At 39.7% G+C, this 26,808-nt stretch overlaps 1 protein-coding gene across 3 annotated transcripts in view; it reads left to right on the top strand.

The window, feature by feature from the left end:
- Nucleotides 1-26,808, top strand: part of dnah10 (dynein axonemal heavy chain 10) — a 677,292-nt gene that overhangs the window by 447,096 nt on the left and 203,388 nt on the right. For all 3 annotated transcript variants that reach the window (XM_069933473.1, XM_069933472.1, XM_069933474.1), the window contains 3 exons: nt 18,671-18,874; nt 20,878-20,958; nt 22,785-22,982. In XM_069933473.1, the coding sequence (XP_069789574.1) occupies nt 18,671-18,874; nt 20,878-20,958; nt 22,785-22,982 (483 nt within the window). The remainder of the gene's footprint in view (nt 1-18,670; nt 18,875-20,877; nt 20,959-22,784; nt 22,983-26,808) is intronic.

The following is a 26,808-nucleotide window of genomic DNA, read 5'->3' as shown; positions in this document are numbered from 1 at the left end:
TGTTAAACTTTTTCTTATTAAAATAAATGTTTAATAATAGTTTTGGATAAACTCTTTCCAGAAGCATTAACAAATGAGAAATAAAATATTCAATAAATAATATTTCTCTATAGAGGATTTGTCAAATGTTGCTAGTGTGCTGTCGAATAGTAAAATCTGAGGGCTATTGAGAATGGGAGAATAACATGATTCCTGAAACAATCAAATGGGTGACTGATTGTGGGCATGAACTCTAGCAGGGTTATTTGCCATGCCCTTTTTCCATTGGTACAGATATCCTTTGATTGACACACTTTTCAAGTTTTATGCCTAATGAGCTTGTATCCAAGTGCAGGACCATTTTTAACCAGGAATATATTTATCACTGTGACATGAAACTATTGGAAGATCGTATTATCCTGAGATTAAAGTTCATAATACTTACTCAGGCCTGTGTGCGGGAGGGCGGGGTTTGCGGGCGATCGGGTTGGACAACGACAGTGCGGGGGCATCGGCTCTCGCTGCAGGGCGGCATCTTGGCGGATCAGCAGCCCGACACCGTGAGTCGCAGGTCGGCCTGCAGCAGGGAGGGGGAGTGGGCAACGGTCCTGGCGAGGTCAGGCCCAAGGCCTCCGGTTCCGGACGCTGGGAAGCGGCCTTGGCTTCCCCTGATACCGGCCAGGCCCCAAAACCAGAGTCCACGGTGAGACCCTGCAACGTAAACAGAGGAGGTGGGGGCGATTAGCAGGCTGACGCCAATGCATTCTGGGATTTGTTGTATTACTGTGCATGCGCTATACTGGCGCGGCAGCCAGCGGGCCACCTCTAATACATTTTTGAAATGATCTTGCGGGCCAAATATAATTATATCGCGGGCCAAATTTGGCCCGTGGGCCAGAGTTTGACATGTGTGATCTATATTCATAACATTTCCTTGCAATTGTGCCAAAATTAAAAATAAATCTATCCTAGAATAAGAATCAAATCTATGTGAATAAAAATAATAATCCCTTTCTTTAGGTTTAATCTCCTCCAAATATCTATTAAATTCAGATCTTTCATAACATTCAAAATTGCCTTAGCTACTTTAGTTTGAATAACTGATTTGGTAGTTTTATCCAAAACTGGATTCAAACAACAATTAATATATCCTCCCTCCAATATTTTTGATAGGTCTCAGCTAAATGCATAAATGTATCTCTAATAATCCCTTCATCCTATATTTGGCACATAAATATTCATCAAAGTGACATCTTCAGAATAAATTTGACAATCTACTAATACAAAATGTGGATGGAATTTTATAACATATATGACTCGAGTCACTTGGACAAGGCCTGAGAAAATGTCGACTTCAAACAATAGTATGTTAAGAAAATTTTAAAAATTAAAATAAAAAAGCAGATGCTGGAAATATGAAATAAAAACATGAAAGTGCTTCAGCCTCCCAGGAGGTCAGGCAGCATCTGTGGAAGAGCAGGAATTAATGTTTTATGTCCTGGACCGTCTGTCAGAACTTGAAAAAACAATGACCCGATCTGGGCACTCTATCTGGGTCTGTTTTTGTGTGCGTACATTTTGGGCTTTGAACATGGTGGGTTATCGCTGTCTTGGGTTCAGCCAAAATGTCGCTTCTTGATGTGCCTTGGCATGGATTATAATTTCTAGCCCTTCCAGTCTTATGTTAATGTTTCTCTTCCTGAACAAATAGTTATAAATATCTATGGTTACCTATCAGGTCTTGAATATAAAGGTTCAAGTTTTACCTGATTTGTAGAAAATTCTATTTTGCATAACTATTTTGTAAAATGCAATATTGCAGTTACTAATTTATTCTTGTTGGGTAGTTAAGCTGTTTATTTTTAATTTCTTTCTTCTTTGGCTTGGCTTCGCGGACGAAGATTTATGGAGGGGTAATGTCCACTTCAGCTGCAGGCTTGTTTGTGGCTGACAAGTCCGATGTGGGACAGGCAGACACGGTTGCAAGGGAAAATTGGTTGGTTGGGGTTGGGTGTTGGGTTTTTCCTCCTTTGTCTTTTGTCAGTGAGGTGGGCTCTGCGGTCTTCTTCAAAGGAGGTTGCTGCCCGCCGAACTGTGAGGTGCCAAGATGCACGGTTTGAGGCAATATCAGCCCACTGGCAGTGGTCAATGTGGCAGGCACCAAGAGATTTTTAATATTATCATATCAATTGTCTGTCTATTTTTCTTATGAATACCAGATTAACTATGACATTGAAGAGCAAGTAAGAAATTTAGTACAATGTACATTGAACAATGTCTCTGACAATAAACTTAATGCAGTAAAACCCCTGGTATCTGGCACCTGTGGGGATTTGTAGATGACAAATAAGTGAATTTTCCGGTTGCTTGAGATTGTATGTTGTAACGGCGAGGCATACCAATTTTAAACATTCTTTTTTTTTAACCTACAGTACTTTCTGCTTTCTTTTGCTGGTTGCTTGAGGCTGTCAGTTTCTTGAATTCCAGATAACTGGGGTTTTACTGTATTATTAAAATTCTTTAACACTGACATGAATGTTTGTTTCTCAATTTTGAGGGTTTTTTAATATAGTGGATCCATAATTGTGCAGTAGGTTTTTTTTAACGAAAATCACAGGCATTTCTGTGGGTCAGGACACCCTTAGGTGTAAAGGTATGTTAGTGCATAAGGCCCCATGACCTGAGGATATATTCCAGGTTACTGAGAGGCAAAAGAGAAGATTGCTGGTGCCTTGACAGAAGCATTATATCCTCTGCAGCTACAGGCAAGCAGCTAAAGTTGCTTTACTGTTTAAGGACAATCGAGATAAACTAGGAAAATGAAGGCTAATGAACCTTGCATTAGTGTTAGGTAAATTATTGGAGAGAATCTTAGGGATAGGATCCATTTTCACATTGAAAAACTGATCCAGAGAGGAGTCACGTGATGGAGTAGTGGCCGGACGGTGAACTCCAGCCCTCTCCAGAAAAGTCGGGAAAAACAAGAGAAAATACAAAGGCACAGAAATACAAGTTAAAGAAAAGTGAGTATAAAGGTGGAAAGAAGATGGAGACAAAAGGATAAAAATCAAAATCAACGGAAAGAAGAGAGGAAGAGAAGACAACGGAGGAAAAAGGTGAAGGCCTTACCTGTCCGAAGAGGCCCGCTGTGGAGAGAAGACCCCACTACCTCAGGTCGGTAGAAAAAGAACTACAACAATGGCTCACAGAGCCGAGTAAAAGTGCGCAACCGCGCATGCGCGAGGAGTCGCGCATGCGCGATGCGCATGAAAAAAAACACACCGACGGGAGGGGGGACCAGCTGGGGAGTCGATCTCCACAGCCGGCAACGACAGCTGCAGAACACCTGCAGCAAGAAGAGACCACAGAAGACAATGGAAACAAGAAAGAAGAGGAGGAAAGGGCAGCAAAGAAACAACAGATGGCCAACCCAGAGGAAGAAGAAGAGGAAGAATACAGTGAAATAGATAAAGGGAAAGGCAAGGTAAAGGATATACTTGCTCTTGTTAGAGGATACATGGAGTCATTTAAAGAATGGCAAACACAGGAATTCAATGATTTAAGAAGAAGAATAAACAACACAGGAAAGAAAATAAATAAAATGGATATGACCTTAACAGAAATGGGGAAAAAAATGGACAAGATGGAAGAGCGGGCAGTAGCAGCAGAAATGGAGGTAGAAGACTTAAAAAAGAAATTGGAGGAATCTAATAAAAAAACTAAAGAGACACAAGAATTACTAGCCCAAAAAATAGATATAATGGAAAATTATAACAGAAGAAATAACATAAAGATAGTGGGCCTTAAGGAAGATGAAGAAGGCAAGAATATGAGGGAGTTTATAAAAGAATGGATCCCTAAGGCCCTAGGATGTCCAGAACTACAGCAAGAAATGGAAATAGAAAGGGCACATAGAGCATTGGCCCCTAAACCACAACCACAACAAAAACCAAGATCTATTGTAGTAAAATTCCTAAGATATACTACAAGAGAAAAGGTACTGGAGAAGACAATGGAAAAAGTAAGAGAGGGCAACAAACCACTGGAGTATAAAGGGCAAAAAATCTTCATTTATCCAGATATAAGCTTTGAACTCCTAAAGAAGAGAAAAGAGTTCAATACAGCAAAAGCGATTTTATGGAAGAAAGGATATAAATTTACACTGAAGCATCCTGCGGTATTGAAAATATTTATTCCAGGACAACAAAACAGACTATTCTCGGATCCAGAAGAAGCACGAAAATTTGCAGAACAATTACAAAAATAGACTGAGGGATGAAGACGGGTAATGAGAGCAAAAATTATCACGATTGATATGTATGTGGGTAAAGACAAAAATAGACTGAGGGATGAAGACGGGTAAGGAGGGTAAAAATGACCACGATTGATATGTATGCGGGTAAAGAGGTATAAGAGTGAATAGAGACAATGGGCATATGTGAAAGTATCTGTAATTAGAGGAAAACATAGAGAGTATAGACAAGAATTAATAAGGGAAGGTAATGGAATAGAGAGAATAAGGAGGGAATTAAAAGAGTGACCTTTGTGACATATAAAAAGCGAAATCTTTTCTGGGGGGGGCTGGGTGGGGGAAAAGAGCGGTCACTGCAAAATCAGTTGACGCTTGCGAGTGGATTCGCAAATCCAAATGGAGAGGGGAGATGTGGTTGTCCGACAAGGGATAAAGGGCAACTCAGGAGGGGAAGGGGAGATTGGGGATAAAGAAGATAGAAATAGGAGAATAAGGAAAATGTTGGATGTTGTAGGAATGTTGTCTGGTAAAGAGTTGAAAATAAGAAAACAGAAATGGAAAAGGAGGAAAGGTAATGATGGAAAAATGGAAAGAGAAGATAAACAAAATATAAAATGGCTACGCTGAACTATATGACTCTAAATATTAATGGAATACATAACCAAATTAAAAGGAAGAAACTACTAAATTTACTGAAAAAGGAAAAAATAGATATAGCATTTGTCCAAGAAACACACTTAACTGAATTGGAGCACAAGAAATTAAAGAGAGATTGGGTAGGACATGTAACAGCAGCATCGTATAATTCAAAAGCAAGAGGAGTGGCTATATTAATTAGCAAAAATGTGCCATTTAAAATAGAAGAGGAAATAATAGATCCAGCAGGGAGATATGTTATGATAAAATGTCAGATATATTCAGAGCTTTGGAATCTACTTAATATATATTCACCTAACGAAGAAGATCAAAAGTTTATGCAAGATATCTTTTTGAAGGTAGCTAATACGCAAGGGAACATACTAATAGGAGGGGATTTCAATCTGAATTTGGATCCAAATATGGATAAAACGGGGAAAAAAATTAACAGGAAGAACAAAGTAACCAAATTTATAATTAAATCAATGCAAGAAATGAAACTTGTGGACATATGGAGGAAACAAAACCCAAAAGAAAAGGAATACTCACACTACTCGACTAGACATAAAACATACTCAAGGATAGACCTATTCCTGTTATCAGCCCACATTCAAGGGAGAGTTAGGAAAACGGAATATAAAGCTAGACTATTATCGGACCACTCACCCCTGTTATTGGCAATAGAGCTAGAGGACATCCCTCCAAGAATGTATAGATGGAGATTAAACCCCATGCTACTTAAAAGACAGGATTTTAGAGAATTTATTGAAAAACAATTAAAAATGTACTTTGAAGTAAATACGGAATCAGTGGAAGATAAGTTTATACTATGGGACGCAATGAAAGCATTCATTAGAGGGCAAATAATAAGTTATGCAACCAAGATGAAGAAGGACTATAATCAGGAAACAGAGCAGTTGGAAAGGGAAATAATAAACATAGAAAAAAAATTAGCAATAAAGGAAGATACAACCAAAAGAAGAGAATTGGCGGATAAAAAAATAAAATATGAAACATTACAAACATATAAGGTGGAGAAGAATATAATGAAGACAAAACAGAAATATTATGAACTAGGTGAAAAAACACACAAAATCTTAGCATGGCAGCTTAAGACAGAGCAAACTAAGAAAATGGTATTGGCAACAAGGAAAAAAGACAAACAAATTACATATAATCCAAAAGAAATTAAGGAAAACTTCAGAGAATTCTATGAACAATTATACCGAACCGAAAACGAAGGGAAAGAAGGGAAAATAGATGAATTTTTGACTAAAATTGAACTACCAAAACTACAAATAGAGGAACAAAATAAATTAACAGAACCATTTGGAACAGTAGAAATACAAGAGATAATAAAAAATTTACCAAATAATAAGACACCAGGAGAGGATGGACTCCCAATAGCATTCTACAAAACATTTAAAGACCTAATAATACCGCCCCTCCTGGATGTAATCAACCAGATTGATGAGACACAAAACTTACCAGATTCATGTAAAACAGCAATAATTACAGTGATACTAAAACAAGGGAAAGATCCACTCTCACCAGCGTCATATAGACCAATATCTCTGCTAAACACAGATTATAAGATAATAGCTAAACTATTAGCGAACAGATTAGCAGAACAGGTACCGAAAATGGTAAATTTAGACCAAACTGGATTTATCAAAAAAAGACGCACAACAGACAATATTTGTAAATTTATTAACTTAATTCATGCAGTAGAAGGAAATAAAGCACCGGCAGTAGCAGTTGCTTTAGACGCAGAGAAGGCCTTCGACAGAGTAGAATGGAATTACTTGTTCAAAGTATTGCAAAAATTCAGTTTACCGGAGAAGTATATTAATTGGATTAAAGCATTATATAAGGGACCGTTAGCGAAAGTGACAGTAAATGGACATGTATCAAAGCAATTTAACTTAAGCAGGTCAACGCGGCAGGGATGCCCACTATCACCATTATTGTTTGCGCTAGCTATAGAACCACTAGCAGAATCGATAAGAAGAGATAATAATATAAAAGGAATAAAAATAAAAGACAGGGAATATAAAATCAGTCTGTTTGCGGATGATGTGATAGTGTACTTAACAGAACCAGAACTATCAATAAAAGAACTATATAAGAAATTGAAGGAATATGGAGAAGTGTCGGGATACAAGATAAATGTAAATAAAAGTGAAGCAATGCCTATGAATAACGCGGATTTCTCAAAATTTAAGGAGGAATCCCCATTCAGATGGCAAACGCAGGCAATAAGATACCTAGGTGTGCAAATAAACAAAAATCTAGGCCAATTATATAAACTCAATTACAATCCACTAATGAAAAAATTACAGGACGATTTAGAGCATTGGAAAGAGCTACCACTAACACTGATAGGAAGGATAAACTGTATTAAAATGAACATTTTTCCAAGGATACTATACTTATTTCAGGCATTGCCAATACAACTGACAGAAAAATTCTTCAAAGAGTTAAAGAAAATAATAAGGAGATTTTTATGGAGAGGGGGGAAACCGAGGATAGCACTAGATAAATTAACAGAATGGTATAAACAAGGAGGCTTACAATTGCCAAACTTCAAAAATTATTATAGAGCCGCACAATTAAGGTACCTATCAGATTTTTATCAAACAAGGGAAAAACCAGACTGGACGAGACTAGAATTAGATAAAATAGGGGAAAAGATACCTGAACACATATTATATAAATGGGACGAAAAATTGGTACAACATAGAACTTCTCCAGTATTACACCATCTCCTCAATATATGGAAGAAGATTCATGTAGAAAGAAATAAAATAAATTACCAAATACCAAAACTAATATTGACGCAAAATAAGCTACTCCCTTTTACAATAGACAACCTTGCCTTTAGAAAATGGGAAAAAAAAGGGATTAAAAGAATAGAAAATTGTTTTTCAGGAAGTAGATTCTTATCCTTTGAACAAATGAGAGATAAGTACAATATAACTGGAGATACAGCGCTGGCATATTACCAACTGAGATCCTACTTGAAAGATAAATTAGGAAGCAACTTGAGTTTACCAGAGGGAAGTAACCTTGAATATGTGATTACAGATACAATGTTAATCAAAAGATTTATAAAAAATATGTATATTAAACTGCAAGAAAAGGAGAATGAGGAAACAAATGGTAAAACTAAACAAAAATGGGAACAAGATTTAAATATAAAGATAAAAAAGGAAACATGGGAGAAGTTATGCTCTGGAACGATGAGAAATACAATAAATATGAGGCTGCGTATGATACAATATAATTGGTTACACAGACTATACATTACACCGCAAAAGTTAAATAAATGGGACCCAACAGTATCTGATAGATGTTTTCGATGTAAAAAAGAAAGGGGAACAACAATTCATGCAATCTGGACATGTGAGAGAGTAGAAAAATTTTGGGATGATCTCAATCAGATATTAAATAAAATAACAGAAAACAATATACCAAAGAATCCAGAGATCTTTCTCCTAAGTAACATAAAAAATAAAGAATTTGGAATTGACTTGGAAGATGCACAAAAAAGATTTGTCAAGATAGCCCTAGCCGTAGCAAAAAAATGTATTATGTCAACCTGGAAATTGGAAGATAATTTGAAAATACAACAATGGTATATAGAAATGAATAAATGTATTCCATTAGAAAAAATAACATATAGTTTAAGAAATAATATTGAAATATTCGAACAAGTATGGGAGCCTTACATTAAATACAATAGCGAAAACCTACCGGGAACAAACATTACCTAAGTTGATGGAAGGAGAAGAAAAGAAAAGAATGGACTCAGTAGAATTTCTGGTGTATTTTTGTTGAATGACAACATTGTCTAACTGAATTAATGCAACCTAGATTGTATACCTAAAATGGATGAGAGGGGGGGGTGGGGGGGTGGCTTGGGAGGAGGGAGGGGGGAGGGAGAAAAAGTCACTGTAAATGTGTGGAAAAGAAAAAGTGTATATCATGGCTATTGTGATTTAAGGTGTGAAAAATAAAAAAGTTTAAAAAAAAAAAAAAAGCTGATCCAGAAAATAAAAGGCACAAGGGGATCTCTAGAGCACATATATCAAACTCAGGCCCGCGGGCCAAATTTGGCCCGTGATATAATTATATTTGGCCCGCATGATCATATCAAATATGTATTAGAGCTGGCCCGCTGACCGCCGCGCCAGTATAGCACATGCAAAGCTAATACTACAAATCCCAGAATGCTTTGCAAATGCGTTGGCGCTAATCGCCCCCACCTCCTCTCTTTACTTTCATTAGCATCTGTGACCTGTCGCCCAAATCACATGTAATAAACCCCTTACGAAAAATGGCCAAACGAAAGACAGAAAACAGGACCTTTCAAGACAGGTGGGAGGCAAACTATATGTTCATCATTTTAAAAGACAAACCTGTTTGTCATTGAAGCAAGTTGTTATTTTTTTGACTTGTTGGATTGTGAAAAAAAATACATTTAAAAGGAGCTTAAAGGCTATCGAGCAATATTATTTATTGAATATTTTATTTCTCATTTGTTATTGCTTCTTCTGGAAAGAGTTTAACCAAAACTATTATTAAATATTTATTTTAATAAGAAAAAGTTTAACATTACATACGTTGAAAGAAGAGAAAACATGCAGATGTTGTTGAAAATTTTCAAGAAATATTTAGTTTGCCCCACGACTTAGTCCAAGTTTTTAATTTTGGCCCTCTGTGAATTTGAGTTTGACACCCCTGCTCTAGAGTCTTGGATTCAAAATTAGTTTGCCCATTGAAAACAGAGGTTAGAGGTAGAGTGGTATTACTTTGACTACATGTAACATTGAAACTTTGAAATATGAAAGTCTGCAGACACTGTGACTGTAGTAAAAACATAATGCTGGAGGAACTCAGCAGGTCATGCATAGAAGGTAATGATTTCCTTGAAGAAGATCTCAGGGTTGAAATGTTGGTTGGATATCTTTACCTCCTGTGGATGCTGCTTGACCTGCTAAGTTTCTCCAGCATTTTTGTGTTTTTACTTATTCTGACCGGAAGAGGTCTGTGATCAGTGTAATTCTGAAGGGATCAGTGCTGGGACATTTGTTGCTTGTGATTTCTAGGTAGGGTAGTAAAGAAAGTGTATGGGATGCTTGCCTTTGTTGGTCAATGGGCTGAATATAAAAGTTGGGAAGTCATGTTGCAGTTGTGTAAGACTTTGGTTAGGCCACATTTTGGAATATCATGGACAGTTCTGTTGCTTCATTACAAGAAGGATCTGGAGGTTTTGGACAGGATGCAGAAGAAGATCTTGATGAAGGGCTCAAACCCAAAACGTCGGTTATGTATCTTTATCTTTGCTTATTAAGTACACTTTTTGACCTGCTGAATTTCTCCAGCATTTTGTTTTTATTTCAATCATGATGTTGTGACAGAGCATTTAGAGGTGGTTTGGGAGGAATTGTTAGAGCATCTTGCACACACATTTTAAAACACAGAATGTTTCCAGGACTTTTGCAGAATACTTTTTGCAGGAGGCAACAAAATATCGGCAGCAGCTTGCCTGGGAGAGCATGTGATTTTTGGAGGCAGAGAAAAGAGTTTTGCTCTCAGAGAGGGAGGGTGTGAAACAGAGAGGAGAGACTGAAATCAATTCCAGAGGGACAAGCTGGCAAACTTTGGAAGGGCTGCCTGGTCAAAGGAGAAGACTGGCGGTGTGAAAGGTGACCTGAAAGAAAGAGAATCATCTGGAGAACCCTGAAGGGGGCAAGTTTCATCAGCAAAACTGATTGAGAAGAAATCAGTTGCGGATGTCCTGGAAAAGGAATCTCTCTCTGAAAACCAGCAAGAACCCTCCTGAGTGGAAACCATTTGCATGTTAAGCACCAAAGACTGGTGATCTTTGTTAATGCTAACTTCTGTGCACAGTACAAGAAATGGACTGTGATCCAAAAAACTTTTCAGTCTTAAATATACAATTATACACACCTGTGCTTAGTATTAGAGGAGGATTAAGTAGTTAGGTAGGTTAAGTAATGTTAAAGTTCAATTCTGTTTTCTTGTTCAATTATAATTAAAAACTACTTTTGTTTAAGTAACCCTGTGTTGTGGTGCATATCTATTGCTGCTGGTTTTTGGGGTCCTCTGGACTCAGTAACATTTTAGGGGGATCATCGTTTAGGATTTGAACATTACAATTTGATGATTTATTAGTTGATTGGATTTTTTTGCAAGCTATTGTGTCTGGAATTTTTGCAAGCTAACTTAAAGCTGGTCTCTGGAAAAACTGCAGCAATGGAAGTTGAATCATTTTTTGTTACAACCATCACCTGCAGAACGGCAGAGCATGAGAAAAGAGGAACTTATGGCTATTTCTAAGGCACTGAAAATTGCTGGTTAAACATTGGATGAGAAAAGTACAAATACAGAGGATTATAGTGAAATATTGTATGTGAAGGAAAATTTGTTGAGGAAGACTTAGAAAAATTTCCAGAGAATAGATCTTTTGAATTGCAATTGGAATTGGAGAAATTGAGGGTGCAAGAAGAGAGAGAAACAGAGGGTGCAAGAAGAAAGAGAGAAGCGTAATTTTGAGTTTCAGAGACAACAATATGAGGCAGAGGAAGCTGAAAGGGACAGTTCCAATTAGAGAAGTTAAGAATGGAGATAGAGATAGGGAAGAGAGCTGAGGCTGTATCTCCTGGGAAGAGGTTTTTGGCTAGTAAAGAGGTAAATCTAGTGCCTCCTTTTAATGAGGGAGATATAGATACATATTTTCAGCTTTTTGAAAAGGTTGCTGAGAGCTCAAGATGGCCAAAAGAAAAATGGCCTCTTATGCTTCAAAGTGTATTGAAAGGAAAAGCACGAGTTGCATACTCTAGTTTGACTGCCGAGCAGGTGGGAAATTATGATACTGTTAAACAAGCAGTATTGAAAGCATGAGTTGGTTCCAGAAGCATATAGGCAAAAATTTAGGGGTTTGGTGAAAACATGGAATCAATCTTATATGGATTTTGCTCTGAAGAAATCTGTGTGTTTTGAACGGTGGTGCACCTCAAAAAGACTAAACAATGATTTTGACAGATTGAGATAATTAATACTAATAGAGAAAATTAAAAGGTGTCACACAGAGGAGATTAAATTATACCTGGATGAGAGAGACATGGGGACATGGCAACAGGCGGCTAGATTAGCAGACAAATTTGCTTTGATTGAAAAAATACATTCCAGAATAATAGGCATTTTCAGAGAGCTAATGTGGAACAGATTAATAAACCTGTTCATAATGTGAGAAGTGCCTTCACGTTCACAAAATATGCTCGAGACAAAAGTTGAGAACAAAGAACATTTATTTACATTTACAACATTGCAAGGTTGGGTACTCTCCCCCTACCTCGGGAAAGTACACCGAGGGCGGGAAGCTTCTTTGTTTTTATACATTTTTCAATTCACCTCCCCTTACATTTTTCTTACATTTATCCTTCTTGGATTGGTTTGGCACTTTTCCCTATTCGCCTGACTCTTGACTGACTCCGACTTTCTCCTATCCCGTACTCACACCTCCTTTCCCCACCCCCTATTAAACAAGCTCTTTGTGTGTGTACGTGCATATTTCTTAAATTCCTCTGTTATCTTGTTTACTCTGTTCTGCTGTTTTTTATGCGCCATTTTACACAAAGAACATTTTAGCTTTTTTCTTGCTTTTTCTTTCTACCTTCTATAACTGTTTCAGAACTCCTAACATTAAAATAATAACTGTTTCTAAACTCCTGCAATTAAAATAATAACCATTTCTAAACTCCTTCAATTAAAATAATAACTGTTTCTAAACTCCTACAATAAGGTTAGTATGGAGCAGGATAGTAGGCCTGGAATAAAGTCTGGAGAAAATGTTAAAAGGAAAGATGAAAGAAAGGTAGGAAAGGACAGAACTCCTGCATCTGTATGTCATTTTTGTAAGAAACCTGGTCATGTGATTGCAAATTGTCTAGTCTTGAAAAAGAAAAGAGCAAAACAGGTTTTACCAGAAGCATGTATTCAAACAGTGGAATTTAAGGAGAGCAGAGGTGCCAAACCTGGTAAGGAGGTCATGGATGTTTTCAAGCTTTTTGTGTCAGAGGGGTTTGTCTCAATAAAGGAGGGAGAACCACAGGTTCCAGTTAAAATCTGAGATACTGGGGCTGCTCAGTCATTGTTGTTGGGAAGTGTGGATTAAAGGACTGACACAGGGGAGACAACTTTGATTAAAGGTGTTGGAGGTGAAGTGGAGTCAATATCACTTCACAAAGTTGTGCTGAATTCAGAATTAGTCAAAGGACCTGTTGTAGTAGGAGTAATTCCAAAGTTACCCATGCAGGTTGTCTCAATTTTGTTGGGGAATGATTTGGCAGAGGATAAAGTTGGATCCATTTTAAGATTGACAAATTGGCCTAGTAAGGATGTGGTTAGAAAGGATGGTGAGATATATCCTGCATGTGTGATAACTAGATCTTTGACTAAGGAAATGATGACAGCTGAAGAAAATCCAATTGATAGAGATTTGCCCAGTACTTCTGAAGTACTTTTGAAAGAACAGGGTCATTATGAGATTGAATATTTCTATTTGTCAAGGAAAGAGTTAATTCAGCAACAGAAAATAAATTCAGATCTTATTAGCTTAAGGGAGAAAGCAGTAACTGAACAGGAAATTAAAGAAATGATTTGTGGATATTACTTAAAAGGTGAAGTGTTGTTGAGAAAATGGAGACCTCTTGATATTCCTGCTAATGAAGAGTGGGGAGTGATTCATCAGGTGGTTGTTCCTAGAAATTACCGGAAGGAAATATTAGATCTAGCCCACAGTACATCTTTGCGTGGCCATCTTGGTGTGAAGAAAACCATGAATAAGATTTTGAGACAATTTCTCTGGCCTGGTTTGAGGAAGGATGTTGTAAATTGGTGCCGGACATGTCACATTTGTCAGGTTGTGGGGAAACCTAACCAGGGTCCTCCAGTGGCTACATTACAACCTATTCCTGTTGTTGGGGGACCTTTCTCTAGGGTTATTGTAGATTGTGTAGGTCCCCTGCTGAAAATTGTCTGGTAACCAGTACTTATTAACAATTATGTGTGCAGTGTCGAGATTTCCAGAGGCTATACCACTGAGAAATATTACAGCCAAAATGGTGGTAAAGGCTCTTGAAAGATTTTCACAGTATTTGGACTACCGAAAGAGATCCAAAGTGATCAAGGATCTAACTTTATATCTGGGTTGTTTCAACAGTTAGTTTATGAGTTGGGAGATTGGTATGCAGATCACTTCATCTGCATACCATCCTGAAACTCGGGAGCTTTGGAAAGATTTCATTCTACTCTTAAAAATATGATGAGAGTTTACTGTACAGAGAATGGAAACGAATGGGATAAAGGTATTCATTTATTGTTGTTTGCAGCAAGGGAAGCTGTGCAGGAGTCATTAGGTTTCAGCCCTTTTGAAATTGTGTTTGGACATCAGGTTAGAGGACCTTTGATATTGATAAAAGAACAGTGGGTTAACGAGGATGTGCAGTTGGACTTGCTGGATTATGTTTCTAAATTTAAGGATAGGTTACAAAAAGTGTGGACTTTGGCTCAAGAGAATTTAGAAATGGCTCAGGGTAAAATAAAGCATTGATTTGACAGGAAAGCTCAAGTGAGGAATTTTAAGACAGGAAGTAAAATTTTGATTTTGTTTCCAACACATGACAATCCTTTGTAAATCCATGTGGTTTATACTAGTATAATGTGTTACTTTTTGGCATGAAAAATGCCCAGCAACATTCCAGAGGATGATTAATTCGGTAATCCAAGGGTTAACTCAAACAGATGCTTATATTGATGACTTAATCACAAAAAGTGACACATGGGAAGAACATCTAAGGCAATTGGACTAATTGTTTGCAAGATTATCCAAAGCAAACTTAACTGTTAATTTAGCAAGGAGTCAATTTGAAAATGTCACGGTAACATACTTGGGTTATGTAGTTGGCCATGGCAAAGTTGCACCTATTCAAGCTAAGGTGAATGCAATTTCTGAGTTTCCTCTTCCCAATGGCAAGAAAGCAGCGAGAAGGTTTTTAGGAAAGGCAGGATATTACAGGAAATTTTGCTCAGGTTGCTCTTCCTTTAACTAATCTTTTGAAGAAAGGGGAGCAATTTGTGTGAACTAAAGATTGTCAGGCAGCTTTAGAAAATTTAAAGGAGATGCTATGCCATTGTGCTGTGTTAAAATTTCCTGATTTTGACAGACCATTATCTGTAGCAGTGGATGCCAGTGAGGGAGCAGCAGGTGCAATTTTATTGCAAAAACATAATAAAATTGACCATCTAGTTGCTTACTTTTCAAAAAAATTCAATGTTCATCAAAAGAACTATTCCACTATTGAAAAAAAACTGTTAGCTATCATATTTGCTCTGTAGAATTTTGACATATAGCTTGGTACCTCTCATGAACCAATTGTTATATTCACTGTCCACATTCCTCTGGTGTTTTTGAATAAAATGATGAATAAAGACAGAAGATTGTTAAACTGGAGTTTCATATTACAAGAATATTATCTGCAAATTAACCATATCAGAGGAGTAAATAATGTGATTGCCGATTGTTTGTCAAGGTGTTAAAATCGATCATTTATAGAAATACTCTCGAAATTGAATTACTGTATTATAACATGTTATATATTGTGTATTGTTATCTCTTTAGTGATTTTAAGACAGTTTAGTTATAACTGAATGTTAACTCAAGAGTTAAAATTCCCTTTAAAGGGGGAAGATGTGACAGAGTATTTAGAGGTGGTTTGGGAGGAATTGTTAGAGCAGCTTTCACACCCACACATACACATTTTAAAACAGAATATTTGCAGGAGTTTTGCAGAATGCTTTTTGCAAGAGGCAACAAAGAATCAACAGCAGCTTGCCTGGGAGAGCATGTGCTCTTTGCAGGCAGAGGAGAAGAGTTTTGCTCTCAGAGAGGGAGGGTGTGAAATAGAGGGAGGAGAGACAGAAATCCGTTCCAGAGGGACAAGCTGGCAAACTTTGGAAGGCTGCCTGGTCAAAGGAGAAGACTGGCAGTATGAAAGGAGACCTGAAAGAAATCTTTTGAAGAAAGGGGAGTAATTTGTGTGGACTAAAGATTGTCAGGCAGCTTTAGAAAATTGCATGTTAAACACCCAAGACTGATGAACTTTTAATGCTAACTTCTGTGCACAGTGCAAGAATTGGACTGTGATCCAAAAAACTTTTCTAATCTTAAATATACATTACACACACCTGTGCTTAGTATTAGAGGGGGATTAAGTAGTTAGGTAGGCCACCGTGACAGAGGTGCACCAAAGAAGAGGTACAAGGACTGCCTAAAGAAATCTCTTGGTGCCTGCCACATTGACCACCGCCAGTGGGCTGATATCGCCTCAAACCGTGCATCTTGGCGCCTCACAGTTCGGCGGGCAGCAACCTCCTTTGAAGAAGACTGCAGAACCCACCTCACAAAAGACAAAGGAGGAAAAACCCAACACCCAACCCCAACCAACCAATTTTCCCCGCAACCGCTGCAACCGTGTCTGCCTGTTCCGCATCGGACTTGTCAGCCACAATCGAGCCTGCAGCTGACGTGGACTTTTACCCCCTCCATAAATCTTCATCCGCGAAGCCAAGCCAAAGAAGAAGAAAAGAGAAAAGGTTAAGTAATGTTAAAGTTCAATTCTGTTTTCTTGTTCAATTATAATTAAAAACAACTTTTGTTTAAGTAAAACCCTGTGTTGTGGTGCTTATCTATTGCTGCTGGTTTTTGGGGTCTTCTGGACTCCGTAACAATGTCTTCAGACTTTTGTGCTTTACTGCAGAAGAGGTTGACTGGGATGTGACAGAGATTGATAGGTTCTTGATTAGCCAGGGCATCAAAGGTTTAGGGAAGAAGGCCAGGCAGTGGGGCTGAGAGGGAAATGCATCAGCTCATAATTAAATAGCAAAGCAGATACAAGGGGCTGAATAGCCTATTTCTTCTCCAATGTTTTATGGTCTTAAGTTGCCTGGATTGCAGAGTATTAACCTGTAGAAGAGTTTAGGCAAACAAGCATTGTTTTCTCTGGAGCTTCAGAGGCTGAAGGACCATTGAAGGGTTGGTTCAGACACTAGAGACATGGAGAGGTTGCAAACTAGATTTGAAATTGGCTGACTGGGAGAAGACAGAGAGTGGTAGTGGATGATTGCTTCTCAGACTGGAGGCCTGTGATTAGTGATGTGCCTCAGGGATCAGAGCAGGGAACATTGTTGTTTGTTGTCTATACCAATGATCTGGATGATAATGTGGTAAATTGGATCAGCAAGTTAGCTGATGACACTAAAATTGGAGGCATTGTGGACAACGAGGAAGGCTTTCAAAGCTTGCAGTGGAATCTGGATGAACTGGAAAAATGGGACAGAAAATGGCGGATAGAATTTAATACAGTCAAGTGTGAGGTGTTGCATTTTGGAAGGACAAACCAAGGTAGGAAATGCATAGTAAATGGTAGGCACTGAGGAGTACAGAGGAACAAATAATTCCCTGAAAGTGGTGTCACAGTGTGGTGTGCTGCAGTGTGAACAAATAGGCACAAACAACAAAAGGCTGTACTACAGGCTTTAATTAAATTAAAACTTGTACACAAGGTTCTGTATCCTTTCTGGCTCCATGTGCTCTGCTCCCGCCCAAGAGCCGGCATGAGCCTTTATGTGGAGCCGATGATTGGCAGGGATTGCCAGTCTCCCAGGTTGCCCCTGCAGTAAGCAGTGCAGAGAGTGGACAGGCGCAGGCAGTCACCGACAGTCCAGTGGTTGTATCACCACACACAAGGTAGTCAGGGTTGTAAAAAAAGCTTTTGGCATCTTGACCTTCATAAATCAAAGTAATGAGTATCAGAGTTGGGATGAGGTTGTATAAGACATAGATGAGGCCAAATTTGGAGTATTGTTTGCAGTTCTGCACTTCAAACTACAGGAAGGATAACAGTAAGATTGAAAGAGTGCAGAGAAGATTTACGAGGATGTTGCTGGGTCTTCAGGAGTTGAGTTACAGGGAAAGATTAAACAGGTTGGGACAATTCTTAGAGTGTAGAAGAATGAAGGGAGACTTGATTGAGGTTTACAAAATTATGAGGGAATAGACAGAGTAAATGCGAGTAGGCTCTTTCCACTCAGATTGGGGGAGGTAGATACGAGAGGACATGGATTTAGGGTGGAAGGTTTAGGGGGAGCATTAGAGGAAACTTCTGCACTCAGAGAGTGGTGGGAGTGTGGAACGAGCTGCCATCTGACATTGTAAATGTGGACTCACACTTAAGTTTTAAGAATAAATTGGATAGATACATGGATGTGAGTGGTCTGGAGGGTTATAGAATGGGTGCTGGTCAGTGGGATGAGCAGAATGATGTTTCAGCACAGACTGGAAGGGCTGAATGGCCTGTTTTCTGTACTGTAGTGTTCTCTGGGTTAGAAGTTCATATCCCCAAGATGAAAATTGGAAATGTAGAGGGCATAGGTTTAAAGTGAGAAGGGGAAGTTTTAAGAGAGATTTATGAGTCAAATTTTTACATGGAGGTGTGTGGAACACACTGCTGGTGGAAGCAGACACAATAGCAACATTTCAATGGCATTGAGACAGACACATGAAAGGCTGGCAATGGAGGATTGTGAACTACACATCGGCAGTTGTGAAGTTTATTTGGCATCATGGTTGGTACATACATGGTGGGCTGTTCTGTTTTATGAAATTGAAGCTTGAAAGCAGACTGATGGTATTTCTTTATAAACATCCTTTTACAGGCATTGTCCCAGCACTCTTTCCAGATGAGGAGAAAGAAATCATTTTAGGACAAATAAGAGAGGAAGCGATGAAAGCTGGTTCCAGTCCTGCAAAGGAGAGCATCTGGCAGTACTTTATTAACAAGAGTGCCAGCAATCTGCATATCATATTGGGCATGTCACCTGTTGGTGATATACTTCGGACACGATGCAGGAACTTCCCAGGTCTGTTCTGTTATTTGGATTTGTCATGCACTTGAATGTTTTGTTGTGCTTTGCTGCTAACTTGAGTTAAACTGTTGCATTAAGATCACACATCATCTGGAATAGCCTAGTCAAGTTTATTATTATCTGATTGCACAAGTACAACCCAATGAAACAGCATTCTTCGGTGCTCAGTGCAAAAGATGCAGACACATTCAGACATAACAGACAACAATACATATCCAGGATAATCATTCATTGATACAAACAAATAAATAGATATTGTTTCATGGATATGAGAATCTCAGATGGTTAGTGAGAGCAGTTACTTTGATCGTTCAGCATTCTCACTGCTCGTGGGAAGAGGCAGACTCTCGGCCTGGTGGTGCTGGCTCTGATACTCCTGTTTCTCTTTCCTAATGGGTGCAGCTGAAAGATGCAGTGTGGGGGGTGGAAGGTGTCCTCAATGATTTTGCGCATCCTCCAGACAATGATCCCAGTAGATAATGTCGATGGAGGAGAGGGAGACTCCAGTGATGCTTTCTGCCACTCTTTTAGTCCTGTGGATTGGCCGCTGATCCATTTCTTTGCATGAATAAAATTGGCTGCAGAGGATAGCCATCAAAGCCATTGCTTTTAGTTCAAAGGAATTAACATTATGAAACAAGGGCTTAAATATCTGAGTTCACTAACAGCAGTGAACCACATGGGTGTGGGGAGAGGGCCTCACTGCTGCTTTGGCCTCTGCTGGAACTTTAAATATTATTTATAGCACGGTAGAAGCTGATTCTGGCCATTTAAACGCCAACTGCACCCAAATTATCCAACAACCCCCATACGTTTTGGAGGGTGGGAGGAAACTGGAGCACCTGGGAAACCCCACACAAATATGGGGAGAAGGTGCAAACTCCTTATAGACAGCACCAGATTTAAACCCTGGTCACTGATGCTTGGGTATTGTGCATCTGTGACTGATTGATAAGTAATATGATGGATTAGATTTATCCATAAAGGTGTTACTTGTGGATGATGTGGAGTTAATTTGCTTTGATTATTGCTTGTTGCACTGATAGAGGTCATCTCGAAGAATGTCTAATTCATTACATGAACCAGGATGTTGTCTGGCTCTGCACTCTTTAACTTTATTAGACTTTAAACCATGTGGAGTTAATTAAATTAGCTGTAGACTGTTTTCTGATGAGTTATATCTGATAGTTGGATCTTTCCTTCAATGTCCTTTTAACATGGTGCTTAACCTGGTGGCAAATGGATTAAAGAATGCACTTTTTTGGAAACTGAAAACATTTAGATGTGTTGTCTGCTTTGTTCATGTGTGCTGTAGGTCCTCAGTGTATGTAAAACCTGATTAGGTGTCACCATGCAGGCTACGCCTGCAGACCAAGTCAACTTCTCACTCTGATACAGTTTATTCTCAGAGGCTCTGGTGTCACTTAAAGAACCCAAACTTTACCTGGAAAACATAAATGAGGTCAGCACTTCCAGGCAGGCCAGACATTACATCCTCCATCCAATGCCACTAATGATCATCTTTCCAACTTTGTTGTTCATTGCCATACATGAGAACACCTTTCTCCAGGCCCTCAATAGTACTCTATCCCTCCTTATTTCCTCCTCTCCTCATGCACCATGATTTCTGGCTTACCAATCCCATTCTGCCCTAACTTACTTCCTCTGCAGTCAACTATCTGCAATGGCAGGATATTTATGTAGGGCTTAGCATTTGAGTATCTGCTTATCTTCTCTTTAACCTTCATTTTCAGCCATACTCTAATTATTGAGCAAATAGCATTTGGCTCTCAAAATGATCCTTCAGTTTGCAAAAAGATAATTTCGAGCATTACAGGCATTCCATTTTATATTCATTAATTACTCAGTCAGTGATTGAATTTTCAATTTGCTAACTGCATTAAAAAGCTCTCTGTGTTACTGTGTTTGGACTGGAATTTGCATTCTGCACTTTGATCCAAATGCTCATTTGTGACTGGAAAAAATGTATTTTGCAGGTCTGGTGAATAATACTGGAATTGATTGGTTTTTACCGTGGCCTCCCCAGGCACTGCTTGCTGTGGCGCAGGCATTTTTAGGTGAGCAAGAAACATTCTTACAGCCTAATGATCCATACCTTGCTCTGCATAAAACCATAAGCTTGTTATCTCAGTTAGAAATTCAGGAAAAATATGAAAGTAATTTTAAATGAATAATGCATGTTTTGATCTCAGAAGCAAGTGAGATATTGAAAGAGGTGTAAAAATTATTCAGAACTGTAGCCTTTAGCAACATCAGAACAGAAAAATTGGAACAGGAAAAGATATTTAGCATTTAGAGTAAAACATGAATGTTTGCAGTCGCAGTGATTGAAGTAAAAACACGATGCTGGAGAAACTAAGCAGGTCAAACAGTGTCCTTTACATGGCAAAGATAAAGATACATAACCAGCATTTTGGGCTTGAACTCTTCATCAAGGTATGAACAAAATGTAGGGAGGTTCCTAATATAATGTGCCTGTCTACATTTTGTTCATACTTTGATGAAGGTCTCAAGTTCAAAATGTTCATTATGTATCTTTATCTTTGCTATATAAAGTACATTGCTTCTGCTTTCTCAGTGTAGTGATCGCCGCATGGCCACACTCTGGGTTGCCAAGCAGGAGGACACTGTAAATGGCCTCTCCTACATTACTACATCCGTAGTACCACCTTCTCATCAATGACCCCTGTTTTCACTCAGTTTGCTATGTCATGGCATGACTGAGGGTCCGGCGGTATAATTGAATGGGTAGCCTTGGTTGGCAGTCAGCCTAAGAGAAGGAAAACCTGGGCAATGAGGCTTGTTAGCCTTGTCAGGCCATCCATCTAGGACACACATGTCAAACTCAGGCCTGCAGGCCAAATTTGGCCCGTGATATAATTATATTTGGCCCGCAAGATCATATCAAATATGTATTAGAGCTGGCCCGCTGGCCGCCGCGCCAGTATAGTGCATGCACAGCTAATACTACAAATCGCAGAATGCTTTGCAAATGCATTGGCGCCGGCCCCTCAGCCCGCTAATCGCCCCCACCTCCTCTCTTTACTTTCATTAGCATCTGCGACCTGTCGCCCAACTCACGTGTAATAAACCCCTTACGAAAAATGGCCAAACGAAAGACAGAAAACAGGACCTTTCAAGACAGGTGGGAGGCAAACATCTAAGAAGAGATGCCAAGTATCTGGTTTAGACCCAGGTGCATCAGAGTAAATCACAGTGTAGCAAGCTAAGCTTGGATTAATATTTTCTTTGGTTAACTTTTATTTTATTTCTCATTTGTTAATGCTTCTTCTGGAAAGAGTTTAACCAAAACTATTATTAAACATTTATTTTAATAAGAAAAAGTTTAACATTACATATGTTGAAAGAAGAGAAAACATGCAGATGTTGTTGAAAATTTTCAATAAATATTTAGTTTGGCCCACGACTTAGTCCAAGTTTTTAACTTTGGCCCTCTGTGAATTTGAGTTTGACACCCCTGATCTAGAAGGACACTCTAATGTAATACCTACAACCAGAGGACCTGGCTGTCAGCATCCCAGCTTGCTTTACCCCGGGTGTACTACACACACTGCACTCCACCTAAAAAAATCCATTGTGCGGACTCAAAGGACATTCCATGTCTACGATCCCTCCTAAATCTTTATTTGTGAAGCCAAGCCGTGATAAAGTGCACTGTTTGACATGCTGAGTTTCTCCAGCTTTATGTTTTTATTCAGCACTTAGAGCCTGCTTCGCCATACACAACAATGACGGCTCATCAATACCATATTCCCACCCTGTCCCCAATAGCAGTAGTCTAAGCTGTTAATGAGCAAACTATGTGAGTTGAATTTATAGATGAACTGCGTGAGATGAATTTAACTGTCAATTTCCATTTCAGGAAATAATCCAATGATTCCGGCTGATCATTTTGAGAATGTGATAGAACATGTGGTTATGGTGCATGGTTCTTCCGAAGAGTACAGTCTCATATTCTTGCAGAAGCTAAGACGCAGCAACTACGTCACTCCGAAAAACTACCTGGATTTCATCAATACTTACTCTCGGCTATTAAATGAAAAAAATCAGTTTATTTTTGGTAGGATCATCAAAGGGAATATGAACCAGAAGTTAGGAGGGGCAGGTAGTGAGGAATAAACAGAAAGGCTGTAAAGAGACAGATAGAAGAATGGGCAAAGAGGTGGCAAATGAAATCCGATGTTGGAAAGTCTACGGCCGTGCACTTTGGTAGAAGAAATAAAAGGGCCGACTATTATTTGGATGGAGAGAAAATTTTAAATTCGGAGGTACAAAGGGACTTGGGAGTCCTCATGCAGGATACCCTAAAGTTAACCTCCAGGTCAAGTCAGCGGTGAAGAAGGCAAATGCAATATTGCCATTAATATAGGATAAAAGAGCAGGGAGTGATAGTGAGGCCTTATAAAGCACTGGTAAGGCATCACTTGGAGGTCAGGGTATTTAAGAAAGGATGTGCTGGCATTGGAGAGGGTTCAGAGAAGAATCACGAGAATATTCCCAAAATATTAGCATATGAGGAATGTTTGATAGCTCTTGGACTGTATTCCTTGGAGTTCAGAAGAATTTTTAAATTTAATTTTTAAACGTTTAGATGTATAGCCCAGTTACAGAACCTTTCTGCCCATGAGCTTATGCTGCCCCAATTACACCCAATTAACCTTACCAGCCCAGTACGATTTGAAGGGTGTGAAGAAAACAGAGCCCCCAGGGAAAATTCACGCAGACACAGGGAGAACGTACAAACTCCTTACAGACAATGTGGAATTCGAATCCCCAGTCCTGATCGTTGGAGCTGTAACGGTGTTGTGCAACCATACCACCCTCAAAGCCAAGAAGGCACAACTTCAGTATTGAAGGGTACCCATTTAAAACAGGAATTTCTTTAGCCAGAGAGTAGTGAACCTCTGGAATTTGCTACCATGGGCATCTGTGGAGGCCAGGTCACTGGGTGTATTTAAATCAGAGATTGATAGGTATCTAAATAGTCAGGGTATCAAAGGTTATGGGGAGAAGGCAGGAGAGTGGAGCTGAGTGGGAGAATGGATCACCTCATGATGGAATGGCAGAATGAACTCGATGGGTTGAATGGCCTACTTCTGCTTCTATATCTTACAGTCTTAAAATGTTTATTGAAAAATCAGGGGCTTACCATATATTCATTCGTTCAGGTGCCTTGCTGCTCGGCCTGAGTGATCATGTCTCTCCATCCATTTCGATCTTTTTCCCTCCGAATTGTAGTTTTGGCCTCCCCTGCTCTGCTTGATTGAAGGCTCACATCTTCGAGCTGATACCATAGTCGATGCTGAGTTCATCATTAAACAAGTGAAATATACTGAAGTGGTTTCCCATTTCAGTTGCAGTGTCCATACTGGGCGGGTAACACTGGCCATTGATCAGCAGATTCATCTGTCCAGTGTTTTTAGTTTCACAAGCATAAATTCCAATTTGTAGAATCTGCTTGTAAAAACATCCACCATTTATAATCCATGGCTTCACATGACCCTCATTGGGAGGCTAAACAGGTACTACACCTTGCCCAAGGGTGACTTGTATGCTATTGGATGGAAGGAATGCCTTACACCTCCTTTGGCTGAGCAATTGTACAGTACTGACAACAACAAAACATACCGTATATGCTCATGTAGTTGTCAATACCGTGTAATAGTTAAGCCCTCTTTTTTTACACCCAAAATCTGGTGTTTTTTATGACCCATATAAAAGTCGACCACCTTATTTTTGGTCCCGACTGCCCACCCATCTGAGCTTCTGATGCCCCGACAGCAGACCCTACCCCAGCCCCCACCACCAGAGCTCCCAACACTCCGGTCACAATCCCACCAGACCTCCAGACACCCCAATTGCCCACCCATCTAGACACTCTGGCCACCCACCCACCAGAGCTCTCAATGGATGGATGGCCAACTGTCCATCCGAGCTTCTAATGGCCCAACTGCATACTTGCCACCTGGCTGTGGCCATCCAAACTCCCGATAACCTTGAACAAAGCAAATACTTACCGAGGTCAAACATTTGACCCATGTAAAAGTTGACCCCCTCTTTTTATTTTGACCTGAAAAAGTGATGCAAAAACTTCAACAATTACATGAATATATACAGTATTTTAAAATCAATTACTTTATTCGTGTGTTTACTGTTAAGTGTAAACTTTTTAACAAAAAGCTGGGATTTGTTAAATTATTCTAATATTTTATAAATATATGTGCAAATGGCATAAATCCCATCTCGTGCCTTCTATACAAAAGACCCCCTTTATTCAGAAGAGAATTCAGAAGCTCAACCAGAAACACAGAGAAATTAGGATGCTAATCATACATTAGGTGGAGGAGGAGTTAGAGGTGGAGGGATAGGTGGAGGAGGTGTTAGAAGTGAAGAGTTAAGCGGAGGAGGTGTTAGAGGTAGAGGGTTAGGTGGAGGAGGTGTTAGAGGTGGAGGGTTAGACAGGAGGTGTTAGAGATGGAGGGTTGGATGGAGGAGGTATTAGAGCGGAGGGTTAGATGGAGGAGGTGTTAGTGAAGAGTTAGGTGGAGGAGGTATTTGAGGTGGATGGTTAGGTGGAGGTGGTGTTAGAGGTGGAGGGTTCGATGGAGGAGGTGTTAGAGGGGATGATACCAAAATGACTGTCTATAATTTTTTTATGCAGTGTTTCAGCGGAAATGTATTATTTTTTATAAAAGCATCCCTGTAGTTAGTTAGTTATAACAACAAAAACATTTTTCGTTAGCCCAGCTTACATGTATGAATATTTTCTTTCTTTTCTCTTTGGCTTGGCTTCGCGGACGAAGATTTATGGAGGGGTAATGTCCTCGTCAGCTGCAGGCTCGTTTGTGGCTGACAAGTCCGATGCGGGACAGGCAGACACGGTTGCAATGGTTGCAATGGAAAATTGGTTGGTTGGGGTTGGGTGTTGGGTTTTTCCTCCTTTGTCTTTTGTCAGTGAGGTGGGCTCTGCGGTCTTCTTCAAAGGAGGTTGCTGCCCGCCGAACTGTGAGTATGAATGTAAGAATATACCTATAAGGCTAAAACTGTATGCTAATTAACTTTTTTGAACTTTCTAATGAGCTCCAGTCAGAGCACCCCACCCCCTCTCCCCTTCGCTTAATGCCGCCACCCCCTCCCCCACCCCCCCCCCCACTCAGTGTCACTACCCTGGGCATATAAGGAACACTCATATACTTGGTCCATGATTGTGGGGGGAGGGTTGACACCATAAGTTACCACACCGGTGACGCCTCTGACTCTACCTCACTCCCTGACCTGCCCTACCTTCCATCTCTACCCTCTGGCCTCTCTAAACCTCCACCTCCTCCCAACACCTTCCACTATACTGATTCCCACTCTGACCCCTGCTTGGTTTGACCTTCCCTGAGATGTAGTGCTCGGACCTCTGTAGAGGCTTTACCTTTGTCTCCTTTCTGCCCACACCTTAATGAGTTCCATGCACACCACGATGTCGAACTCTTCTTCAATGACCTCCATTTCCAGGTCTACTTCCATGACCGTGATTCTACCACCCCTTCTCCTGCTTTAAGCCTTCTTCCTCCTTTGGACAACTTGTCCTAGCCAGTTGCCTGCTCTGGGACTTTTCATTTTCAATTGCCACCGAGACATCATCCATTTCAACTTCGCCACTCCCCTCTCTTATTTCATCTTACCTCCTCTGAACGCTATTCCCTCTACTCCCTCCACAACAATCCCAACCTCACCATCAAACCTGCAGACAAGCTGATGTAGTCTGGAACACTGACCTCTACCTTGCTGAGGCCAGACGACAGCTCTCAGACACCTCCTCTTACTTACCCCTTCCACAGGACCCCACCACGGCACATCAACCCACTCCCACAGCCACCAACCTCATTGTCTCCCAT

Source organism: Narcine bancroftii, chromosome 4 (genome assembly GCF_036971445.1).
Source record: "Narcine bancroftii isolate sNarBan1 chromosome 4, sNarBan1.hap1, whole genome shotgun sequence".
Classification (NCBI taxonomy): Eukaryota; Metazoa; Chordata; class Chondrichthyes; order Torpediniformes; family Narcinidae; genus Narcine; species Narcine bancroftii.
The sequence above is the reverse complement of the archived record's forward strand: the minus strand, read 5'-3'. Positions and strand labels throughout refer to the sequence as shown.